Consider the following 21,383-nt stretch of genomic DNA (forward strand, 5'->3'; position numbering starts at 1 on the left):
CTCCCTGATCACACACACAAACCCATCCAGACAGAAAGAGAGAAGGAGATGTAAAAGAAAAGGTAAAAGCTGCAGCTTCCCAGTTCCATGTAAACTCTCCTCTATGAGACTGATGATATGGATCTGTGTGCACGGATATGAACTACCTAGGGCAAAATTTAATCCAACCCTAAAAGATTAACGCTTTCCTCTATCAAAAAAACAAACATTTGATTTTCCCCAGGAAAACCCAACAAAAAAGTTTAGCCAAAAATGGAAAAACATTTGCAGAAGCCAAAATCCAATGCCCAATGAGACATAATTACACACAAATCAATCACATAATAACTAAAAGGGGTCTAATTACTCAAAAATTAAAGTCAATTAGGAGGTAAAACTAGAAAACAAAGGCAACCCATTTCCCCAATTTCTCCAAATCGAACAGCAAAAACACAAAATCATCATATGATCATTATGATTATCATAAAAAAGGAAAGAAAGAAAGAAACCAACGGCCGACAGTAATTGGGCAGCGAAACCAAAGGTAGAAGAAAGTACACTATTTGAGCTAAGAAGAAAGAGGCCTCGGTGGAGGCAGCAGATGGTGAAGATTCTGATGGGGTTGCTGGGGCTGGCCACCGCCACTGCCGGAGATAAAAGGGTGCTGCAACAACTGCGCCGCCGACAATCTCTTAGACGGCTCTCTCTGCAAGCAACAAGCAATGAAATTCCTGAACTCTCTAGAAGCACTGTGCGGAGCTTCAGGCGGATGAGACATACAAATAGCCCACATTAAGCTAGCCCAATCGCCTCCTCGCGCCACCGAGAACGGAAACCGACCCATGTAAAATTCCAATATGCTGACCCCAAGGCTCCATATATCGCCGGCGTAGCCGTCGTACTGGCCGTGATTGAGATCGGTGTTGATCCTCTCCGGACTCATGTATGCGATGGTCCCGACGGAAGAATTGCAGGGGTCCATGGTCTGAGCCAGAATCCGACTCACTCCGAAATCGGCGATCTTGACTTGGTTCCTCGCGTTGATCAAAAGATTCGAGGGTTTGATATCGCGGTGGACGATCTTCCGCCGGTGGAGATAGGCGAGGCCGCTGAGGATTTGCCTGGCCAAATCCGAGAGGGCCTTCTCGTTCCTGATGTGCTGGCCCTCCAGCGACCCGCCGTCCATGTACTCGAGCAGGACCTGGATCTCGCCGTTGTGGTCGAACATGTCGTGGCACTTGACGACGTTGGGGTTATCGACGTCGCGGAGTATTTCGATCTCGCGGCAGATCTGGCGGCGCACGGCGTCATCGTGGTTGCCGTAAATCACCTTGAGCGCGTAGACCCGGCCCGTCGGGCGGTGTATGGCCTTGTAGACGGTGCCTCCGGTTCCGCTCCCGATGCGGTTAGAGCGCTCGAGCTCGGAGAAGTTGATGAGCTGCTGGGCCGCGCTGTGGGCCGAGGACGACTGGGCCGAGCTCGGACCGGGCGGAGGGAGAGGGAGCGGTACTGCAAGCGAGGTGTCCCGCTGAGGTAGCGGTAGAGTTAGGTCGTGACGGCGTCGTCTCTGGTTGTCCCGCCTCGGTGGTGGGGCCACCACTGCTGGGTTCGTTCCGGACGGCGGCTGAATCGGCCTCATGATCGGATGACGACAGCAACGACTGTACTACTTGTTTGAAACGATGCAGTTTCCGAGCTCGGAGTCGAAATCGCGATTTCTTTGGGGGTCCGATGAATTGGAGGGAGGGAGGGAGGGGCTTTTGGGTTAATGAGGAGGACGACGATGATGGAGGTCGTGAGGATCACGAGTCATCGTTTGTTTCGTTGATTAGTTGAGTGATTGATTGATGTCGTTTTTCTCCTTTTTTTTAATTTTATAAATATTTTATTTGATTTTTTGTTCCGAGAATCGGAGACTTCTTTGTGCGAGGAAGAGAGGAGGAAACAGCGAGAAAATGAAAAAGGAAGGAACAAACCGGAGCTTTCTCTTCTCAATAATTAAAATAAATTAAAAACATGTAAATTAAAAAGCAAAGAGGCCCAGAGAAAGAGGGAATCGAGAATTAAGGCCCACGCGCTGATGGAGAGAGTGGGAGACAAGGACCAATCAGATATTGCAGGTGTCTGTGGTGGTGGGACCGTCGAATATTTTTGGGTTTTGTAATTTTATTATTATTTTAGGCTTAAATATCAAAATAGTCCACCTGTTATAGTTATATGATCAATTTAGTCTCCGTGTTTTCGATTTAGCTGATTTAGTCCTCTTGTTTGTCTCTTTTAGGCAATTAATGACATTTCGTTCAATCTCTTTTAAAAGCAATTGGCCATTTACCACAGCGGTAGAAATGTGTTAAATAATTGTATGACGGCATGGGTTCAAATCACATTGGTGGCTAATCTAACATCTAATCTAACAAAATTTATCGTTTGATAAAAAAAAAAAAAATTCACTTTTAAAAAGTTCATAAGAAAAACTATATGAGATATAATTATTTTTTTCTCTTTACATACAAATGCAAATCAATGAGAAATAAAACATATAAGAGATAAAAATTTTAATCCGAAAAATGATTAAGGTTGTGACATAGAAAAGAGAAGGGGTAATGTTAGGAAGGCGGTCGAGGAGTTGGGAGGAGAATAATTTTTCTTTTAATTTTTAATTTTATTTCATTTGTAAATATTTTAAATGAATTAAATAATTTTATAAATAAGTTTATAATAATTTTCTACATAAATTAGATAGAAATGTCCTTAATTGGCTAACGAAGATAAACACAAAGACCAAATTGGCCAAATTGAAAACACGGGGACTAAATTGACTCAATGACAAAAACACATGAACCATTGTAACATTTAAGCCTTTATTTTATGTCATTACAAATCGCTTGTTAAAAAATAATAATAATAATAATAAAATTTATCTTTAAAGTATATGTTTAATTTTAAGTGGAATGCAACGCAATTAAATGTGAAAGTAGAAAAAGGGTCCAAAAATGCTGTCAATAAACTTTTAATTATTTTATGGTGTAGGTCTTATTAATTCACCCATTATAAATTTTAAAAATTATTTTAATTAATATTTTTTGAAAATGGGTCATACATTTACAATAGAAAAACATATGGGCCGGAGAAGGAGAAAAACTAATATTACCACATCAGTCATCAAAGTAACATTTGACATTCATTTTTTCATATTTTTGTTAGAGATGCTCTTAAATGGTCCACGGGTGATTTTCTCTGAAAATACTAAGAAAAATGATTTAGACAGCATAATCGGGTGCGTTGAGGCCCCTTCTTATTGCCTTACACTGTTACCCTTTGGCCCTGGCAGCGTACAACACGTAACAGCGCAATTCTGCAAGTTGGTTCGTGAGTTCACATGAACTCGGGAACAGAGAGTAGAGGAGGGAAAAAAATTAAAATTAAATAAAAAGGTTGTCATTGTCTTTGGGTTACCCGCCAGCGGTCAAAGCAAGGTTAATTTGGTTTCGAGTTCGGAACCGGTTCGTTCTTTTGAGTGGGTGGGGGCCCATACCGATATAAATGGGCCCACATGCGATTACGTGGGGCCCAGTTTATTGGTGCTGCAGCATCATTGGTCGGAATGAAACTAGTAATGCCTAGTCGACAGATACTAATCAGAATCTTTACTTACGCTAATAATTAAGGATTATGCATAATCATTATTTAATAATTTTTTTCTTACAATATTTCGTCATTGGTTATGTATATTTGTAAGCCTGTATAAAAGCCCCGCCCAATTATGATATTGGCCGGGTCCATGCGAATCTAATTTCGTACATCATAAATTCATAATATAAATTATTTTTTGTACATTTTTTGTGACTACTGAGTAGATCAGATTCAACTAAATAAGCATCCTTCCAAAGCAAAAAAGGAATTGTAAATAGAGCATATGACCGAAGTTGCTAAAACAACTCTTGACCTCTCCATTTTATGAAGTGCAAATTGAGAGCTCAAACGTCGTTTTATGTTCTCAAATTTAACTCTTCTATCGGAGATGTTCTTGTGACCTGAAACATAAGTCAAGGTTTGCTTCTCTCTTTCACATCAAGTTTATTGAAACACGCAAAAAAATTGTAGAACATAGAATACTTCGAATTACAACGGAAAAATCCCACCAATGTGTTGGTAAAGAAAAGATGTATGTATGGTTTGGAGAAGTAGGGAACAAGACAGTCATTTGACAATTATACGTGTAAGTTTGTGTCCGTATGTGACAAAAGCAGTGGACTTTTTTTTTTTTTTTTTTTTTTTTTTTTTTTTTTTTTTTTTGGGTTTGTCAGATTTTTCTTCGCTTTCTCCAACTTAAAGCCCCACCTTTTGCCTTTGAGTTCCATCAAGTCAGCCCTTGCGCCCTGCCTACCATTATTTTTGGGTGTTTCTTGGTAGTTTGCTGGGCGCTTTCGTTCCATTGAAAGATCAGAGCTTCTGCATTTCCTAGCATCTTCTTGTTTGATGTTTCTGTTGGTTGTACAAAACAAACCCGTCAAGCAAGCCAAGAGAAAATAGAAGCCCTCCAGCCTCCAGCACAGCTGTATATAATTGTGTGTTTTTCACATGGTTGGTGGCTATTATTCTAATCTTTTTAATTAGAGGCAAATCCTAATGGTAATCCCAAGTCTAAACCCAATTTAGATTATATTAATGGAAAAAGAAGATATGCATAAGGATAGGTTAAGTAGCACTTGATAATAATAATATTATGTAGTCGACAAAAGAAAAAATTATTGAACGTGAAGACCGTAATATCATCTGATGTTTCTAATTAAGTGTTATATTATGAGTGAATGATATAGCTGATATGTTGTCGAACTAACAATGTCGATTCATGTTGTTTAACCATATTATAAAACGCAGTTAAGTAACATAATATAACAGTAAGACAGTCATACTAAACGATAATACTAATAAATATGTGTTAAAAAATGATACTGATAACATGACGTTTTCGTGTCACACCAAAGAAAAATTTTCAAACCGAAAGACGGAAATTAGAATAGTACATGGCTTGGATTGGTACATTTGTTTCTGTATGTGGACATGAAATGCATGCTATCGTATACATTGGGTTGGTCTATTTGTAGAAGATGAAATTTTGACATTTTTGTACCAATCAAACGTTGAGTTCCTTTCTTTACCAAAAACAAAACATTGAGTTCCTCTCCAAACTAATGTCCGTTACCCTCAAGACAATAAAATCAGAACCAATAAATTTGAAAAAAAATGAAAAGTAAAGTAGCGTAAAAAAATCACCACAGTTACACATTAAGTTGACCAAGTATGTATACGAGTGAATATAATAGTTTAATGCAATATACGATTTCATGATTTTGAATCTCATAAAAACAAAATCAAATTGATTGTCCTAGTGATTAAGGTAGTCTTTGTCAATCCATTGCGTGTTATGTTTAAAAAATTTCACTCGTCTATTGAGAATAAATTTCATATTAATTGGAGGATGAACCTTACATGTTCCTATTGTAATATGGCTATTCGCTTACTGCTAATTGGTGTTATGATGGAATCTCATTTTCTTTATGGTATTAGAGCAGGTTGTCATTCGTGTAAAGCTCAACGACTAACACATCATTCCGTTTGTTTTATCCACGTGTTAAGCTTAAAAATTCGCTACATATGAGAGGGCATGTGAGAATGTAAGGACATAAGATGTTAGACTACTCCTCATATTATCAATTGGTTTTATGGTATACCTCAACTTTCTTCATCGTCTTAATGTAATTTAAAGTAAAAATATCATTTAAAAGAGAAAACCAACCGTTAACAACCACATCATGTGGTTTAAAACGATAGTCTCTCTAGCAAGTAAGTCTCTATACACGTAAAAAGAAAACATTTCAGAAGATTTTGAAATGACAAAAAGTCTTGGTGAACCAAAAGTTGAATCCATGCATTTCCACCTTCGTTTTGCCTCATTCCCATTGCTTGAGCCCATCTCGATTCGAGTAATTTGGCATCTGTTAAATATAGCACTCGAGCTTAGAGAGATGACTTGCTGAAGTGTTTTTCCATGGAAAAGAGTGGTGGCGGTGGCGGTGGTGGGTGTGTGGCCTCGAGAATTTTGGTACGAGCTCATAGATATAGATGAACAGGGAAGGGAAGGGAAGATAAAATTCTGAACGTCTTGATCAACAGAGATTGGCGTACAATCACATCGGAACTCCGGGCCAGATAAAATTCCTAGTTCCCCAAATGAACTAAATACTCAGAACCACGTCCATGCTCCTCTAACATCTCCGGCGAGCATATAGTATAGTTACTGCAGACTGCAGTCGAAGGAAAATTCGATAACCGTCTCTTCACATCCCAGATGGACAATAGCTAAGACCGCCTTCGACCACAGCCCGCCCGCGGCTAGGATAAAGTCCCCTGCGATAATCAGGTACAGCACGGAATGCCATTTCTGATCAGTTACGTGAAAAGCAAGGAATGTAAATCCTTTCCCGATGCTTACTGAAAACAAGATACTACTGTTATAAACGGCATAACCAACTATCATTCCAGGGCCACCGAACTGAGAAACAATTTTCCGGCGGAATAACCAACCATTTTTCCGTCCAACACATTCACAAACACTCCTTGAAGGATTAATATTATATAACTCAAACACAATCTGTACATATCAAATTAGATCACTATAATAAACATATTCATGTCATGTGTAGTTGTTGAAGTGTGTACATAAGATCATTCTGTATAACTCGTCGAGAGTCCCCAGCTGATCAGAATCCACTCTTTCTCATGTACCAACGTAAGGTCCACGGGTAGGGACAGGAGGGCCGGACGAGTATCTCCATTCTCCGCAAGCTAAGCATCTATCTAGCTCGACTTTGTTGTCTAGGGTACAAAATTTGCAAGACCAAACCTTATACTTCAGGTCCTCTTTTAGCGTCCCGCAGGCTGTACATCTCAATGTCAATGGCTGAAACAACTTCAAAGCATTAGAATGCACGTTGATGATCGCGTATTCTCTACAGCATGCACTCACGCACGCACGCACACACACAGAAGGTGTTTTGTATTCAAATTTCTGACAAAACTATGCATAGAATAATATTACCTTATTTAATAAAGTGCACATACTGCATTTCCACTTTGCTTGATCACCCATTTCTTCCTGACCTGGCTTCGGTTTAAAATTAGTCTGGGTAGAGACGCCATCAGTAAATGTGAACGGTTCTGGCCTTTGAGAAGTTCCAACGTTCCCCTGTACTTCAATGTCACCCTCCGAAGACTTGGACCCACACCATAAATCATCATGCAGTCTCCTTTCTGCAGCCATAGCAGCAGCTTGTACTGGGCTCAAAGCCGCCTTAATGTTGCTATCGCCACCTAAACGCTTAGGCCCTGATGGTAACAACGCTCCACGGCGTGCTCTGGTTTCAGCAGCAGCCAAGGCAGTCTGGCGAATAGATGACAGAGGGGCTTGACGGGAGAAACCACCCAAACGTCTTCCAGGAAGATCAAATCCTTGCCCGGTGCCCGTAATCCCCTTAGCTATCAGTTCCTCACATTCCTGCAGAAAACCAGGGACCAAATTAGTGATAGACCACCGTCCATAAAGTATAGAAATTACAAGGTAGACAATACGTTATGAAACAACATGTTACAAAAAGTTTCAATTCAGAGCAACAACAGAAATTACAAGGTAGACAATAACAAATAAACCTTTAAAAGTATTAGGACTTGATGGGAACTTTTTGTCCAGGGATAAATCTGCAACAAATCATCACGCAAAATCTTGAAACGCTTTGCATAAGCCTTTTAGAGCTTATAATTAAACCTAAATATTATATTTATAAGGAGATACCTGGACGTTTTTTAAAATGACGGAAGACAAGAATTCATGTGGGTCACCCCATATGATCAGAACAGAGGGTAAGGACAATGATAATTAATAAACTAAAGAATGAAACACAAATGAAATTAGAGGGGGAAACAATATTGGATCATATTATTTAATAGCTTTCTTGTGCTTTTTAAAGCTTAAATAATTAAGGCCATCTAGGAACAGGTTATGCATGATATTTCAGAAATATGGACTGTGATGAAACAGAGTTCTATAAACGATTCCAGACCCAGATCCTCAAATATGATCAGACCAATAGAAGAACCCACAATTGTCCAAGACAATGTAGTCAGATACCGTCAAGTATATGAAAATGCATATTCTTATTCAAGTGAAGATATTCCAGACTTCCCTTATATTATACAAGAAGCACGCGCATTGATATACAAATGCACTGCAGGTATGTAGGTCCCGTGATTGTATACATGCATAAGTAGTATGACCATTCAACAAGGCTTCATAGGACATTCCGAAAAGTGGTTGTTTTTGAGTTGCAGTAATTTAGGAAAGAATTCTAGACAGAAATGTGCTCATAGGTAGTCACAATAGTGATTAAGAATTTCTTAACACTGCATCTAATCCTTAAGATTAAGATGACCTTTCTTATACAAGTGAAAACTGAATAAGACAATTCTATATCTGTATCTTACATCGAAAATTAAAGAATTCTATCAGCTAGGACGGCTTTCAAATAAAACAGGAAGCTACTTTCAGTCAGATGTAAGCTTTGCATTTATATATAAACCATATTCAAGGCAGTTCTTAACAATCTAACGGCATAGAAGTAGTACTGCACACGACAGAAGGTTCTCAAAGGAAGATACTCTTACAAGGGCCATTAGTTTTCATAAGCAAAACATTAGAAGAAAACAAGAAAACAATGAAAAACACCATGAAAGGGGGATTAAGATAATTACCCTTCTGATCTCATCCAAAAGTCTGTAAAAGTCAGCATTGTGAGGACCATGTTCGTTGTGGCAGAGCTCATGCAGCATTGTATCAAGGATCTGTTCATACGGGTAGAAAACCCAATCACTGTTCGGCCTCCGCAGTCTGAGCTTAATTTCAACACCTCCTCCTACATTGAGCCCCTGAAGAGCAGGATTGGCAGGACTGCATTTCAAAGTTGCAGACCGACAGCGGTAAATATACAACACAACACACATAATAGAGAAGAACAAACATACACTACCAGAATTCCGAAAGCACTTTGACTTTCCATTGACGTTTGCGCATTATCGGCTGCACTTGTTTCGCTACCTTCTCAAGTATTTCCCTTGCATCCTCTTCCCCAATTTTCTTTAGTGGTTTGATTTCCCACACCTTATTGAGATCATTAAGATCCATCTGGACTGAAAACCAGAAAATAGTAACAAAAACAACCACTCAATCTTCTCTTCACAATAACACACATCAGAATTCACACACAATCTTCTTTAAAAAAATGAAACCGAAATCATACGAAGGATAAAGCTTCATCATTTTTCAATTAGGGAAGTGATTTTCGCATACCCTTGTTTATTTCCCGCCCTTGGATTGTTTATTTCACACTGCTAATTAACATAACAAATCAAAATTTACTCAAAGTTCATAAATTTTCCCCTAAAACATATAAACCCTAAATTTGTTATTCAAAGTTCAAATCCTTTGCAGGTGCAATTGATCAGCTAAACTTCAAAACTAAGAAAATTGCATGAATTTATTAACCAAATAAAAATAATAAGATTACCTGAAATTCCTGCGCTGGGTGTTTAGATCGCTATGAGAGGCCTCTTATCTGATGAGTCTATCGGCCAATGAGTGAAAGTGCGATGACTTGTTTTTGCTTTTATACGCCGTCGTTTCGGTTCTCAGAATCTGTTGAATTGCAACTATGACAACATTTTCGTGTTTAACGGCAGAGATCCAATTAGGCAGTTATTCCGTCGACCCCACCCATAATACGAAATTACTATTTTACCCGTCGATTTCTTGAGAAGTGGGATCCTCATAAATGGAACGTCTGGTGATCTGGTTATTCAGATGGACTTCTCTTGCTCACGGGCGCAGGGGATTAACGCTCTTTGCCGCTAAATAACGATCATCCGTCTGAATGTTTAACCAAGAAGGCACTCTCTTCCTCCCTCCCTACTACTTCTGCAGAGAAACAGTCCTTCTCTCTCTAGCTCCTTTCCTCCCTCTCTCTCTCCTCCAAGAAACACCGGGAAAATTCTCTCTCCTCCAAGAAACGCTGGGAAAATCCAAACAATGCCGAGGTCCATTTCGTTCTACCTTCGACACTTGGCGTTCTTCTTCGTGTTTCTCAACGCCATTGTCGCCGACGCCCGGACGCGCAGCTCGCACCGCTCTCATCAGGGTAACTGAAATTCTCTCTTTTTTTCTTTCGATTCGTAAGAATCCCTTCGTTTTTTGGCGTAAATTTCTGAATGCATGCAAGAAATTGGGATGGGGAATGCAATCGTGGTTGAAATGCTGCAAAGTTTTCATTTTTCTTCTGATTTTTCTTGGAAACCAAACGGTGGATTGAGCTTCTCTATTCTGATTTAGTGAATCTAACGAAACTCTGAGCCTTTCTTGAGGTTAAAGATTTAGGCCCACATATGGATTTTCTTTTCTTTCTCTCTGGGTTTTATGGGTTTTTGATGTTTCTGAAACCCGTTCTCAATTGGGTTCTGTTTGGTATCTGAATAAAAATGCAAGAAAGCTTAACCCTCTAATCCAGTGACCACATTCAAGAAAGTTAATTTTATTTCGTATTTTTGCTTTATTTTTTCTGGGCAATCAAAAAGGGTTAATTTCTCCTCTGTTTTTTTGTAGATAGCTATAAGTTTCATTTCCATGTCGCATGCCTTCATTTCTTGGACTTTTTTTTTTTTTTCCCTGTGAGTTTTCTGGGTTACCAAACAGAGGATAATTTCTTCTCTGTTGTTCACAAAGCCAAGTTACTGAAATTTCGTGTTTTTGCTATGAGTTTTCTTGGTAACGAAACAGAGGGCGATTTCTGTACCGTATACGTTTGCTTTGATGCCTCTATGAACCTGACAGTGTCTGATTCTTCTGTGTTCTTTTTGCAGAGCCAAGTTACCTCAAATTTGTTGTCAACGCCACCGATTTTCCAACAGAAGATTATTACGACTACATTATTGTAGGAGGTGGCACTGCTGGGTGCCCCTTGGCTGCGACATTATCATCTAGATTTCGAGTGCTCTTGCTCGAACGGGGTGGGGTTGCTTATGGAAATCGAAACTTGATGACCAAAGAAGGTTTCTTGGCCGCACTCATGGATGTCAACGCCTTTGACTCGCCTACTCAAGCCTTCACATCTGAAGAAGGAGTTGCAAATGTCCGAGGCCGCATTCTTGGAGGCAGCAGTGCCATAAATGCTGGTTTCTACAGCCGTGCAGATCAGGACTTCTACGCGAAAACCAGTGTCGATTGGGATCTCCGAATGGTGAATGAGTCGTACGAGTGGGTTGAAAGGGCAATTGTGTTTCGGCCAGAGCTGAGGACTTGGCAATCGGCAGTTCGAGACGGGTTATTGGAAGCTGGCGTTGATCCCTACAATGGGTTCAATTTGGATCATGTGGTGGGGACCAAGATTGGTGGTTCAACATTTGACACTTTGGGAAGGAGACACAGTGCTGCAGATCTTCTCAATTATGCAAAACCACTGAACATCAAAGTTGTGACTCATGCCAGTGTGGAGAGGATTCTGTTGGCTTCAACTAGGCCATCTCCAGCGTCTAGGCAGTCTGCAGTGGGGGTTGTTTTTCGTGACAGCATCGGGAGCTATCACCATGCTGTGTTACGTGAACATGGTGAGGTAATTGTCTCAGCTGGTGCCATTGGAAGTCCACAGCTGCTTCTGCTGAGTGGTATTGGCCCAAGGCCGTATCTTTCGTCATGGGGGATTCCAGTGGCTCATCATCTTTCTTATGTTGGGCAGTATCTCTACGATAATCCGAGAAATGGTATCTCAATTGTGCCACCAATCCCACTGGAGCACTCACTGATACAGGTTGTGGGAATTACTGAATCAGGAACCTACATTGAAGCAGCCTCCAATGTTATCCCTTTTGCATCTCCTGCAAGGTCCGTGTTCATTCGGACGCCATCTGCGCCCCTCTACCTCACTGTGGCAACCCTCATGGAGAAAACCATTGGGCCAACCTCAGCTGGTTCTCTGAGGTTGGCTTCAACAGATGTCAACGTGAACCCAATTGTTCGATTCAACTACTTCAGCAACCAGGTGGATGTGCATAGGTGTGTGAATGGGACGCGCAAGATTGGTGATATACTCAAGACCAGGTCTATGGAGGATTTCAAGTTCCAGGGCTGGTTTGGGAACAAAGACTTTAGGTTTGTGGGACCTGCATTGCCTGTAGACCAATCAAACTTTGAGCTGATGGCAGATTTCTGCCGGCGCACTGTTAGCACCATATGGCACTACCATGGGGGATGCATGATAGGAAAGGTGGTTGATGGTGATTTCCGGGTCATTGGTACTGATGCACTCAGAGTTGTCGATGGATCAACATTCGGTATATCACCTGGGACAAATCCTCAGGCTACCCTTATGATGCTTGGGAGGTAAGTTTATCCTCAAAGCACTGCTAACAAAGTCATTGCATTTGTAGTTGTGCACAATGAAATGTTCTTGAAAACTGACTACTTTGTTTGATCCAATTTTGGCAGATATGTCGGGCTGAGGATAATGAAAGACCGGAAGGAATACAAGATGATCGACTGATCATCTATCACTTTTTGACATACTCAGTGCTGCTCAGTCTTCTGTCCTGCAGATATGTTGGCATTTGTTTTTGCAGTGGTTTTACTTTGTTTAGCAGCTCCGGTGTAATTTGTTTTTGCAGATATGTTGGTTCATTCTTTCGTAATAAAACTATGAATTGAAAGAGCAAATTGTACAGTTTCTGTTTCGAAATTTTTTGCTTGAAAATGATCAGTTAATTAGTTGAAATTTCACAAAGTTAATTAGTTGCTGTTAGCTCAGTGTTTGAAGACTTGAAGTCTGTTGGGCTTGAGGATTTGGGCCAGAATGTCCCATTGGGCTTTTTATTTTTGTGATGAAACCAAATTATTAGATGTATTCGTTTTTTTTTTTAGCAGGAAAGCTGTTATTAAAGTGTAATATTTTTTGCAGGAATTAAGCTTCTAATTATTGCTTGGTCCCTTATTCCTTTGTAATATTATTGAGAACTTTAATATATAGTTTATAAATATTTTAAAGAAGCCAACGAGAGGTTATAGTTGGAAGGTAGAATACATTTCTTGTAAAAAATATTTAGGATACAAATCAGAGCTTTCATAAGAATGAATGAGGATCCTCTCTGGATCTTCAAATCATGTCTGTTCACTGTACATCATGCGGTCATAAATTATTTTAAATACTTTTATTTAAAATTAAATATAAATAGTATTTGATAAAAACTGATCGAAACTGATCGCACGATAAACGGATATAATTTGAGAATTATCATTCCATAAGAATAACACAATTACTTCTGCTTTGACGTGAATAAATCTGTCCATGTCACTTGTGGTGGGTGTAACAGTTCTTTTCAGCGGACGGAAAAACTGCTGCTTCTTTATTAATTGGTTGATGTGACTTTATGAGTTAGAAATTTAAAAGGAACGTTTTGATATAGATCTCCCAATTTTAGACTTCTTAAATTAAATATATGTTCATTTTAACAATTTGATTAAATATTTTTCTACAATTTTGATACCATGTGTATTTTAATTAACCCATTGTAATGTACCTAAATTACATAATTTGCCAAGGCCTTTAACATATATGTTTCCCGTATCCATTTTCTTCACACCAAAATGCACGCAAGGTTCCTCGACTCTTGCTAACTAATGTCTCAGAGTTTTAATCCGAGAAGAATACTGATTGTTGAATGTTAGAAGGATTTGAATTTAAGAATATTAATAATGTTATTTTTCTAGTGAATTTTAATTTAAGAAGAATACTGATTGTTGAATATCAGAAGGATTTGAATTTAAGGATATTAATAATTTTATTTTCCCACGCCAAAATGCAATTTTGGCTCTACTGTGAATATAAGTTGACTTTGTGCCATGTTATTTATGTTTGTGCGTTGGCTCAAATGTACCAGTTAACATTTTTAGTTTGGTACATTATTGGACTGCAACTTTGTAATGTAACAAGAGTTTGGTACGTCATTTAATGTTATGCTGACATATATTGATAGTTTGGTACGTAAAATTTTTATTTTTGAAAAGCATCCGTCTGAAAAAATGTTATAAATATATCTTTGTGATGTACCAGGAGTTTGGTACGTTACTTAACTTTACACTGACTCATATTAATTGTTTGGTTCATAAAATAATATTAAATTAGATCATTCTAGGCATTTGGTACGTAAAGTTTTTTTATTTTTGAAACGTATCTATCTGGAAAAATGTTATACAGTATGTGTTTGTAATGTACCAGGAGTTTGGTATGTTACTTAATGTTACAATGACCCATATTGATTGTTTGGTTCATGAAATACTATTAAATTAGATCATTCCATGCGTTTGGTATGTAAAGGTTTTTTTTTTTTTTTGAAGCGTATCTGTCTGGAAAAACGTTATACAATGTGTTTGTAATGTACCAGGAGTTTGGTACGTTACTTAATGTTACACTGACTCATATTGATCGTTTGGTTCATGATATAATATTAAATTAGATCATTCCAGGTGTTTGGTACGTAAAGTTTTTTTTATTTTTGAAATGTATCTGTCTAGGAAAAACATTATATAGTGTGTGTTTGTAATGTACCAGGAGTTTGATACGTTACTTAATGTTACACCGACTCATATTGATTGTTTGGTTCATGATATAATATAAATAAAATATTAATCGTTTGGTACGTTACTTAATGTTACATCGACTCATATTTATCTAGAAAAACGTTATTCAATGCAGATCTCTTTAACATACCAACCTAACTTTTGGTGAGATAAAACGTCATCACCATGAACCATTGTCATCGCCATCTCTTTTCCGTACCATGCATTGTAATAGGAAACATCCAAAACATAATTCTTTTTGAAATCATCAACTATCTGAATTGGTTTAATGTGTGGATTGGACCGAATTTGCTCAACCAGTATGGAACACACAATCTTTGAGGTCATCATCCCACTTATACGTTCTCGAATGCGACCGATGTATGTGTGCTGATTATTTAATATTCGGATAATAAAATGGCCATTAGGAGTGCATATAAATGCATGAACACGCCACAAACAACCTTCAATATCTTTCTTAATGCAAGAAGCTGTCATCCTTTTTGCTCATTTGCGACATACTCAAATTCAAAACCCATCTCAACAGCATGCTTGCATAGTTTAAGCCTGAACTCATCCGTTCCACCCTCATAATCCTGACCAACATGACTAATATAGCTTTTCCAAGGATGCGATAAATACATCTTAGCATTAGGTGTTTTAAATTTCCCCAAAAACTCTTTCCCATCGGTGTGCATTACACCTTCAGCCAAAAATGGTTCTGCAATACGAATATCTTGACTAGCATTGCCAATTTCATTTGATTCTTTTAAGCTCACCAATATATCAACAAAATATGTGTTCTCCTTCGTCACAGACATGTGCAATACACTCACATCCATGTCGCATTCCAAAAGATAACATGCGCATCCATTCATAGCAAATGTAAGGTTAAATGAACCAACTACCAAACCATTGAACCTTGAGCTAACCTGGTTGCACAATTTAGAAAATGAAGTGTCCTCTCCATTGTTATTAGTTGCTTAATTTTTCTCTCGTTTATGTTGTTAAAAATTGGTGTAAAACATGACTTTCATACGCCTTACATGCCCAAGCAAAATGCATGCAACACCAATGCTTATTGGGGCATTTCATCGAACATTTGTTGGGCAACTTTCAAATCTTTAAAAACTCAACACAACTTCTTCAATGTGCATTGGTGTTATAACTTATCAATATAAATGAGCATTAAGCAATCCCACAACAAAATAACCAATCCAAATCCCTTTTCGAACCTAGACTAAAATCAACAAAACTACAAAAAGGCATTAACTTTATAATAATTATCTGAAACCCTATTAGAGCAGCTCCAGCGGGAGCAACTGCTCGAGGGACAGGCTGCGGAACAGTGCCTGATTGCCAGAGGGAGGAAGTCCAGCGTTGGCTGGCGAGCGAGCCTGAGCAGGCCCGAGCTCCAGGCCGGTGGATTCCTGCCAGCCCGAGCGCCCGAGGGCTGTCTGACGTGGGCTGACGTCGTCGTCATCTTCTTCGTCATCATCGTCCTCTTCGCCCTCATCCGTGTCGTCGTCCTCATTGGCGTCCTCCTCTTCTTCGTCTACGCTGTCGTCGGATTTGGACTCGGACTCGAACTGCGATTCGTACAGCTCCAATTGCTCGGCGGTCAAAGGCTTAACTTCTTTTTCCTCCACAACTTCCTCCATAGCCTTCATACTCTCAAAGCTCACACAAATTTGCAGAGAAAATCTCCTCTTTGTATTCTTGAGAAAACGAATTGGGATTGGATTTGGGAAAGTGAATGAGACAGAGGGAGGGAGGGACGAGAGAGGAGCTGCCAATTGGGATTGGATTGCAAATAAAATTATTTTATAAATAAATAAAATACTAATATTTTATTACCAATTACCGGGGCTATTCAAGTGCAACGGTAGAGATACAAAAGGTGATTACTGTTTATTAATGGTAATTACTGTTCATGAGGTGGATTAAATAGTGAATAGCCAGGGGGAAGGGCTCCTACACTGGAAGTGCTCTTAAGCACATTTATATCTAAACAACAATATATCACAATCAGTATAAATGAGCTATAAGTATTTATCACAATGTACCACAGATAGCAAGGTAGACGTTGTAGAGAATCTCGATAAAACCTTTTGAACGTACCAGCCTCAAGCCTCCGAATATATACGCCTAATTATCTCACATAATATCAATATAGAATAGTGAAAACAACCACTAATTGAAATGGATAAGTCCATCACAGAATTCAAACGTGGGAGAAGAATTCTGGAAACACTACCAGCAAACCATACGGTTTCCTACAAAAAAGGCCACGTACAGAAATATATCAGCCTAAAAGGATATGGAATTTAATAATTAACATTTTAAATTTTAAAAAAAAACACAATAATGACATGTAATCTAAATAAATATAAAAATGCTGACATGCCTATCGTTTAGGCGTCCTAATCAAATTTCAAAATAGAACCAATGTTTGATCTAAAGAGTATTAGAAAAGTGCAAGGGATTCTAATTTTCCCATTTTAAAATAGAGAAAATTGTAGTAATAATCTCTTATTTTAATCTAATTGGAGCAATGGTCTTTCAATTAAAAATTCATGACCATTTGTCCTTTAACTCAGCAAAACTTGCAGCTATAGTCTTTTTCATTAATTAAAAATAAGTCACGTGACACGCATGTGAGACTAAATCAAAGGGTAAATATGGAAAATCAAATAAGAAAAATTATTATTATCTTATTTTAAGAGTGCTGATAAACACATCCTATTGTCTTATTTTTCCACCCACATTTTAGTATAAATTTTATGTCAATTTTACCCTCTTGTGAAATGACATGTAAGGACCAATACAAAAATGTCATTTTGTGCCGGATTGCCCATTTCGTTATGCCATTTCCTTTTGTCCGTTCATTGTCTCTCTGAAGAAAAAAAAAATTCTTCTCTCTTTCAATTCAATTATTGTGCCTTTCTAGGACGAAATCCCATCTCTTGTAAACAAGTATTTCTACTTCCATTTTTTTTTTCTCTAAAACCCTAGTCTCAAAGATCAAATCAAATACGAACAAACTGATCATATATCACCCATCACTGCTTCATAAGATCCATGACCTTAAACTCTCTGCCCTCCCAACCCCTCCTTTGATTCTAATCCTGACCCAAACCTCACCTCCCTTCTCTAGCTCTCATTTCCCTTCTTTCTAAAACTTTAGATACATAATCGTTTTACAAGACTATAGGTATCTAGCTTCTAAATTAATATATCATCGTGTTTACTCAGGACAAAGATTTAGAAAAACCCTTTAAAATAAGGGCAATAATAATTGATGAAGATTATAATCGCACAAAGTGGGACAAAAGCTTATATGAAGCATGTTTACTATCATATCACGTCTCATTCTAATAATATAATGTCGTGCAGAAAAAAAAAATTTATACATAACATTATATTATTAGATCATAACATCCTTACAATAAACTCATTGTATGTATTGTCCCAAAAAATCGACAGAGTTTTGTTGCATCTTTAATGAAATCCCGAGTTTCTTAGAGCTTTCCCAAATAAATAATTGATGTTGATTGGATCCATTTTTTCCCTAATGTATAATGTTTTGATTATACAAGATGATTTGCTACCCGCCTATTGAGGGCGCCGCCTTGTGGTGAATGGAATGAGGTACTATTTAGAAATACGATATCTCCGCGACTCGGTGAGCGGTTGCTCCAACAGCAAGCCATGTTCTACCCTTAGTTCTTGGAGGCCTAATATAAATGCATCCTATACGAACACAATGTGAATTGCCTCAAAGATGGTCAAGCTTTTTACTCACTGCGCATCGAAAAGGAATGGTCGAATTCCAAACTTTTCTCTTGAAAATACCAATTACCAAAAAATGCACGTCACTTTGGAACATATGTGGTTAGCCTCTCAGCATGGCTTAAAGTAAGCCAAAAGAGCTTAAACTCCTCGGTAGGACATGGTTAATATGCTCTTTGATCTTGAATGGGATAAATTGCTCCAGATCAGGTTCTTACTGTTGAACATGCTTCGGGACATCGACCCCATGGTCAGAATCTTCAATTTGGAAGCTCCGCTGGTACTAAACAAGTAATCCCCCCTTTCTTCTTCTCTTCATGTATGTGGACGCCCTTGATAGGCACTCCAGGACCCGCCAACGCTCGTGAAAACCCGGGTCGATCGGTCCTCCATTTATCCGACCGGAGGTATGGATAATGAGGCCTGCTTTACAACCTTCTCCCTTATGGTCAACAAGACGTACACAAGTTGACATATCCTCCGTATATATGTTCTTTTGAGCTTGAATTCATAATATAATAAAATGTCTACAAAGCTTTGCTTCCCCCCTGCTATCATAATACTCAACTCGTCGCTATTTTGATTTCATTTAGGATCGACGCCTAAATTGGTACGATAGTTGTAACATTGGAAAACTACAAAAAACACAACTTATCTGAATAACTGAGGACTAGCCCACTTTTCATTTCCCATTACTCGAGGAAAATTGTTCTCACGTGGAATCATTTTTTTTAGATTGTAACCATTCACTTATAAACTCTACGCATATTCACTCATGATTGTCCCCGACAATTCATCTATTCCAAAGCAGTCTACTAATCAACCTATCCCACACTACTCGAAGCCTTCGTAAACTCATTGTTGAGACCTATCGTAGTGGGGCATAAAAAATTTGGACCATTTGTCAAATGCAGAATGTTAAATGTTTGATTTGGATCTACTTTTTAGTCTTCGTAATAAGGCTTAAATGTTAAAATGGTCTCTAAATTTTTGTCCTTGGGTCAATTTAGTCTCTTGTGTTTTGAATTTGACCAATTTGGTCCTTGTTTTTCTCTCCATTAGCCAATTAAGGACATTTCAATCTAATTTCCGTAAATTTTTTTTATAAATTATTATAAAATAATTTACAAAATTATTATTTGATTTAAAATATTTTAAAATGAAATAAAATTCAAAATTAAAAGAAAAATTATTCTCCTCCCAACTTCCCGACCTCCTCCCTAACATTACCCCCTCTCTTTTCTATGTCACAACCTTAATCATTTTTCAGATTGAAAGTTTATCTCTTATATGTGTTATTTCTCATTAATTTTCATTTTTCTGTAAAGAAAAAAGGTAATTCTATCTCATATAATTTTTCTTATGAATTTTTTAAAAGAGATTGACTGAAATGCCTTTAATCGGCCAATATAGATAAACACAATGACTAAATTAGTCAAATAAAAAACACGAGGACTAAATTGGCCATATAGCTATAACACAAGGACCATTTTGACATTTAAGCCTCGTAATAATTAATAAACCCACGAGCATGTGTTATGTTCATTTTTTTAATGTTAAATGCTGAGGATTTATAGATCGTGTTTCCCAAACCCGACCGATATTTTCTCTAGGAGCGCTCTGATCTAGCAAAGAAAATTCAGATTCTCCTTAAATATAGTATACACAAAAGTAATAGAATAATGTTACAACCATGTGCTTAATTAAGGATCTTAGATAAATGCACGATCTGCGCTCAAACATATGAAGAAGGCTCACATGCAATTAAGAACGAAATTACAATGAGTCTTCATTCTCTCTCTAAAGTTTAGAACACCATAAATGATATTGAATGAATTCTTGAACGTAAACTCGTATTTCATTTTGGTTATTTTAACTTAGTATTTTTTTGGGCCAAATCGGATAAATAATCCATGTGGTTATAATGTATTCGGAAGATAGTCCATGTGCTAAAAAAACTCGAATTTAAACTCCTGTGGTGTATTCCGTTATCAAATTTAATCCAAAAGTGATTTTTCTGTTAACTATCTGTTAATACATGAGTAGAATTGTACTTTGACGTGTGCACTCTCCCTCGTCTCTCTGCTCTCTCTGTAACACATCCCCCACCAATACCGCTTGAAGCAGATTACCGAGACGGTGATCCTTCACCTCGACCGGCAATAAATCATCAATCTCTTTCCCAATATCAAATATTGTCTCATCAACTGGTGCATCCATATAATTTCCCATACTTGAAGCTGCCTGGATGGTTGATTCTTTTAATTCATTCAGTCCCTGCAATACAAAAGTGTTTCAATTAAAACACGATGATCACCTGGTAATTAATATCATCAAATGTTCTAAACTACGGCCTTCTTGCCATTGCAAGTCAAAGCCACAGGTTTAATATATCAAAAAACTTGAAAATCAAAATATATATTCTTGTCATACTCGAGATGAGGCCTCCTGGTAAACCAAAGGCGTCTGCATTTGTCGATAGGCATCTTGCATATTTCCATACAGTTAGATAAGGAAAAGGTTTTGTGTGATTACCTGGAGACTGTGGGATGACTCCATTTGATGGAGGAATTCCAAGCAGACCACACATTAAAGTCTGCCATGAAAAAGCTCCAATGATATAGAGGACTGGAACATTGAGAATGATCTGCGAGAGGCCAGTCTTTCAAGCCTTTCAATTCTTGTTGTTCGTAGAAAGCAACAAGAGGCGAGTCTTGAAGCTTCATGCCGATCTCAATGACGGCTTTCTCAGAACTGGTTTTGTGAAAATTCAAATTACAGAAAGAGTAGAGAGACGAGGTAGAGTGCACATGTCAAAGTACAATATTACCCATATATTAATAGATAGTTAACAGAAAACTCACTTTTGGATTAAATTTGCTAACGAAGTACACCACAAGGG

General features: G+C 38.1%; 3 protein-coding genes across 3 annotated transcripts; 1 reads left to right on the forward strand and 2 right to left on the reverse strand.

The window, feature by feature from the left end:
- Positions 1–377: 377 nt before the first annotated feature.
- LOC137739473 (mitogen-activated protein kinase kinase 5-like) lies at positions 378–1,914 on the reverse strand. Its single transcript, XM_068479047.1, has one exon. The coding sequence runs from the start codon at positions 1,616–1,618 to the stop codon at positions 548–550; it is 1,071 nt and encodes a 356-aa protein (XP_068335148.1). The 5' UTR covers positions 1,619–1,914; the 3' UTR covers positions 378–547.
- A 4,682-nt stretch (positions 1,915–6,596) lies between these two features.
- LOC137739949 (DNA-dependent metalloprotease WSS1-like) lies at positions 6,597–9,728 on the reverse strand. The gene is made up of 5 exons (XM_068479704.1): positions 9,600–9,728; positions 9,063–9,222; positions 8,788–8,983; positions 7,082–7,537; positions 6,597–6,943 (listed from the first exon to the last, which is right to left on the reverse strand). Exons 2-5 carry the CDS (start codon positions 9,215–9,217, stop codon positions 6,761–6,763), a joined length of 990 nt encoding a protein of 329 aa, XP_068335805.1. The 5' UTR covers positions 9,218–9,222; positions 9,600–9,728; the 3' UTR covers positions 6,597–6,760.
- Positions 9,729–10,117: 389 nt separating this feature from the next.
- LOC137738885 ((R)-mandelonitrile lyase-like) lies at positions 10,118–12,770 on the forward strand. Its single transcript, XM_068478357.1, has 3 exons — positions 10,118–10,226; positions 10,945–12,460; positions 12,566–12,770. The coding sequence occupies exons 1-3, from the start codon at positions 10,118–10,120 to the stop codon at positions 12,618–12,620; spliced, it is 1,680 nt and encodes a 559-aa protein (XP_068334458.1). The 3' UTR covers positions 12,621–12,770.
- Positions 12,771–21,383: the final 8,613 nt, after the last annotated feature.

The sequence above is a fragment of the Pyrus communis genome, chromosome 7 (genome assembly GCF_963583255.1).
Source record: "Pyrus communis chromosome 7, drPyrComm1.1, whole genome shotgun sequence".
In the NCBI taxonomy this organism is placed as follows: Eukaryota; Viridiplantae; Streptophyta; class Magnoliopsida; order Rosales; family Rosaceae; genus Pyrus; species Pyrus communis.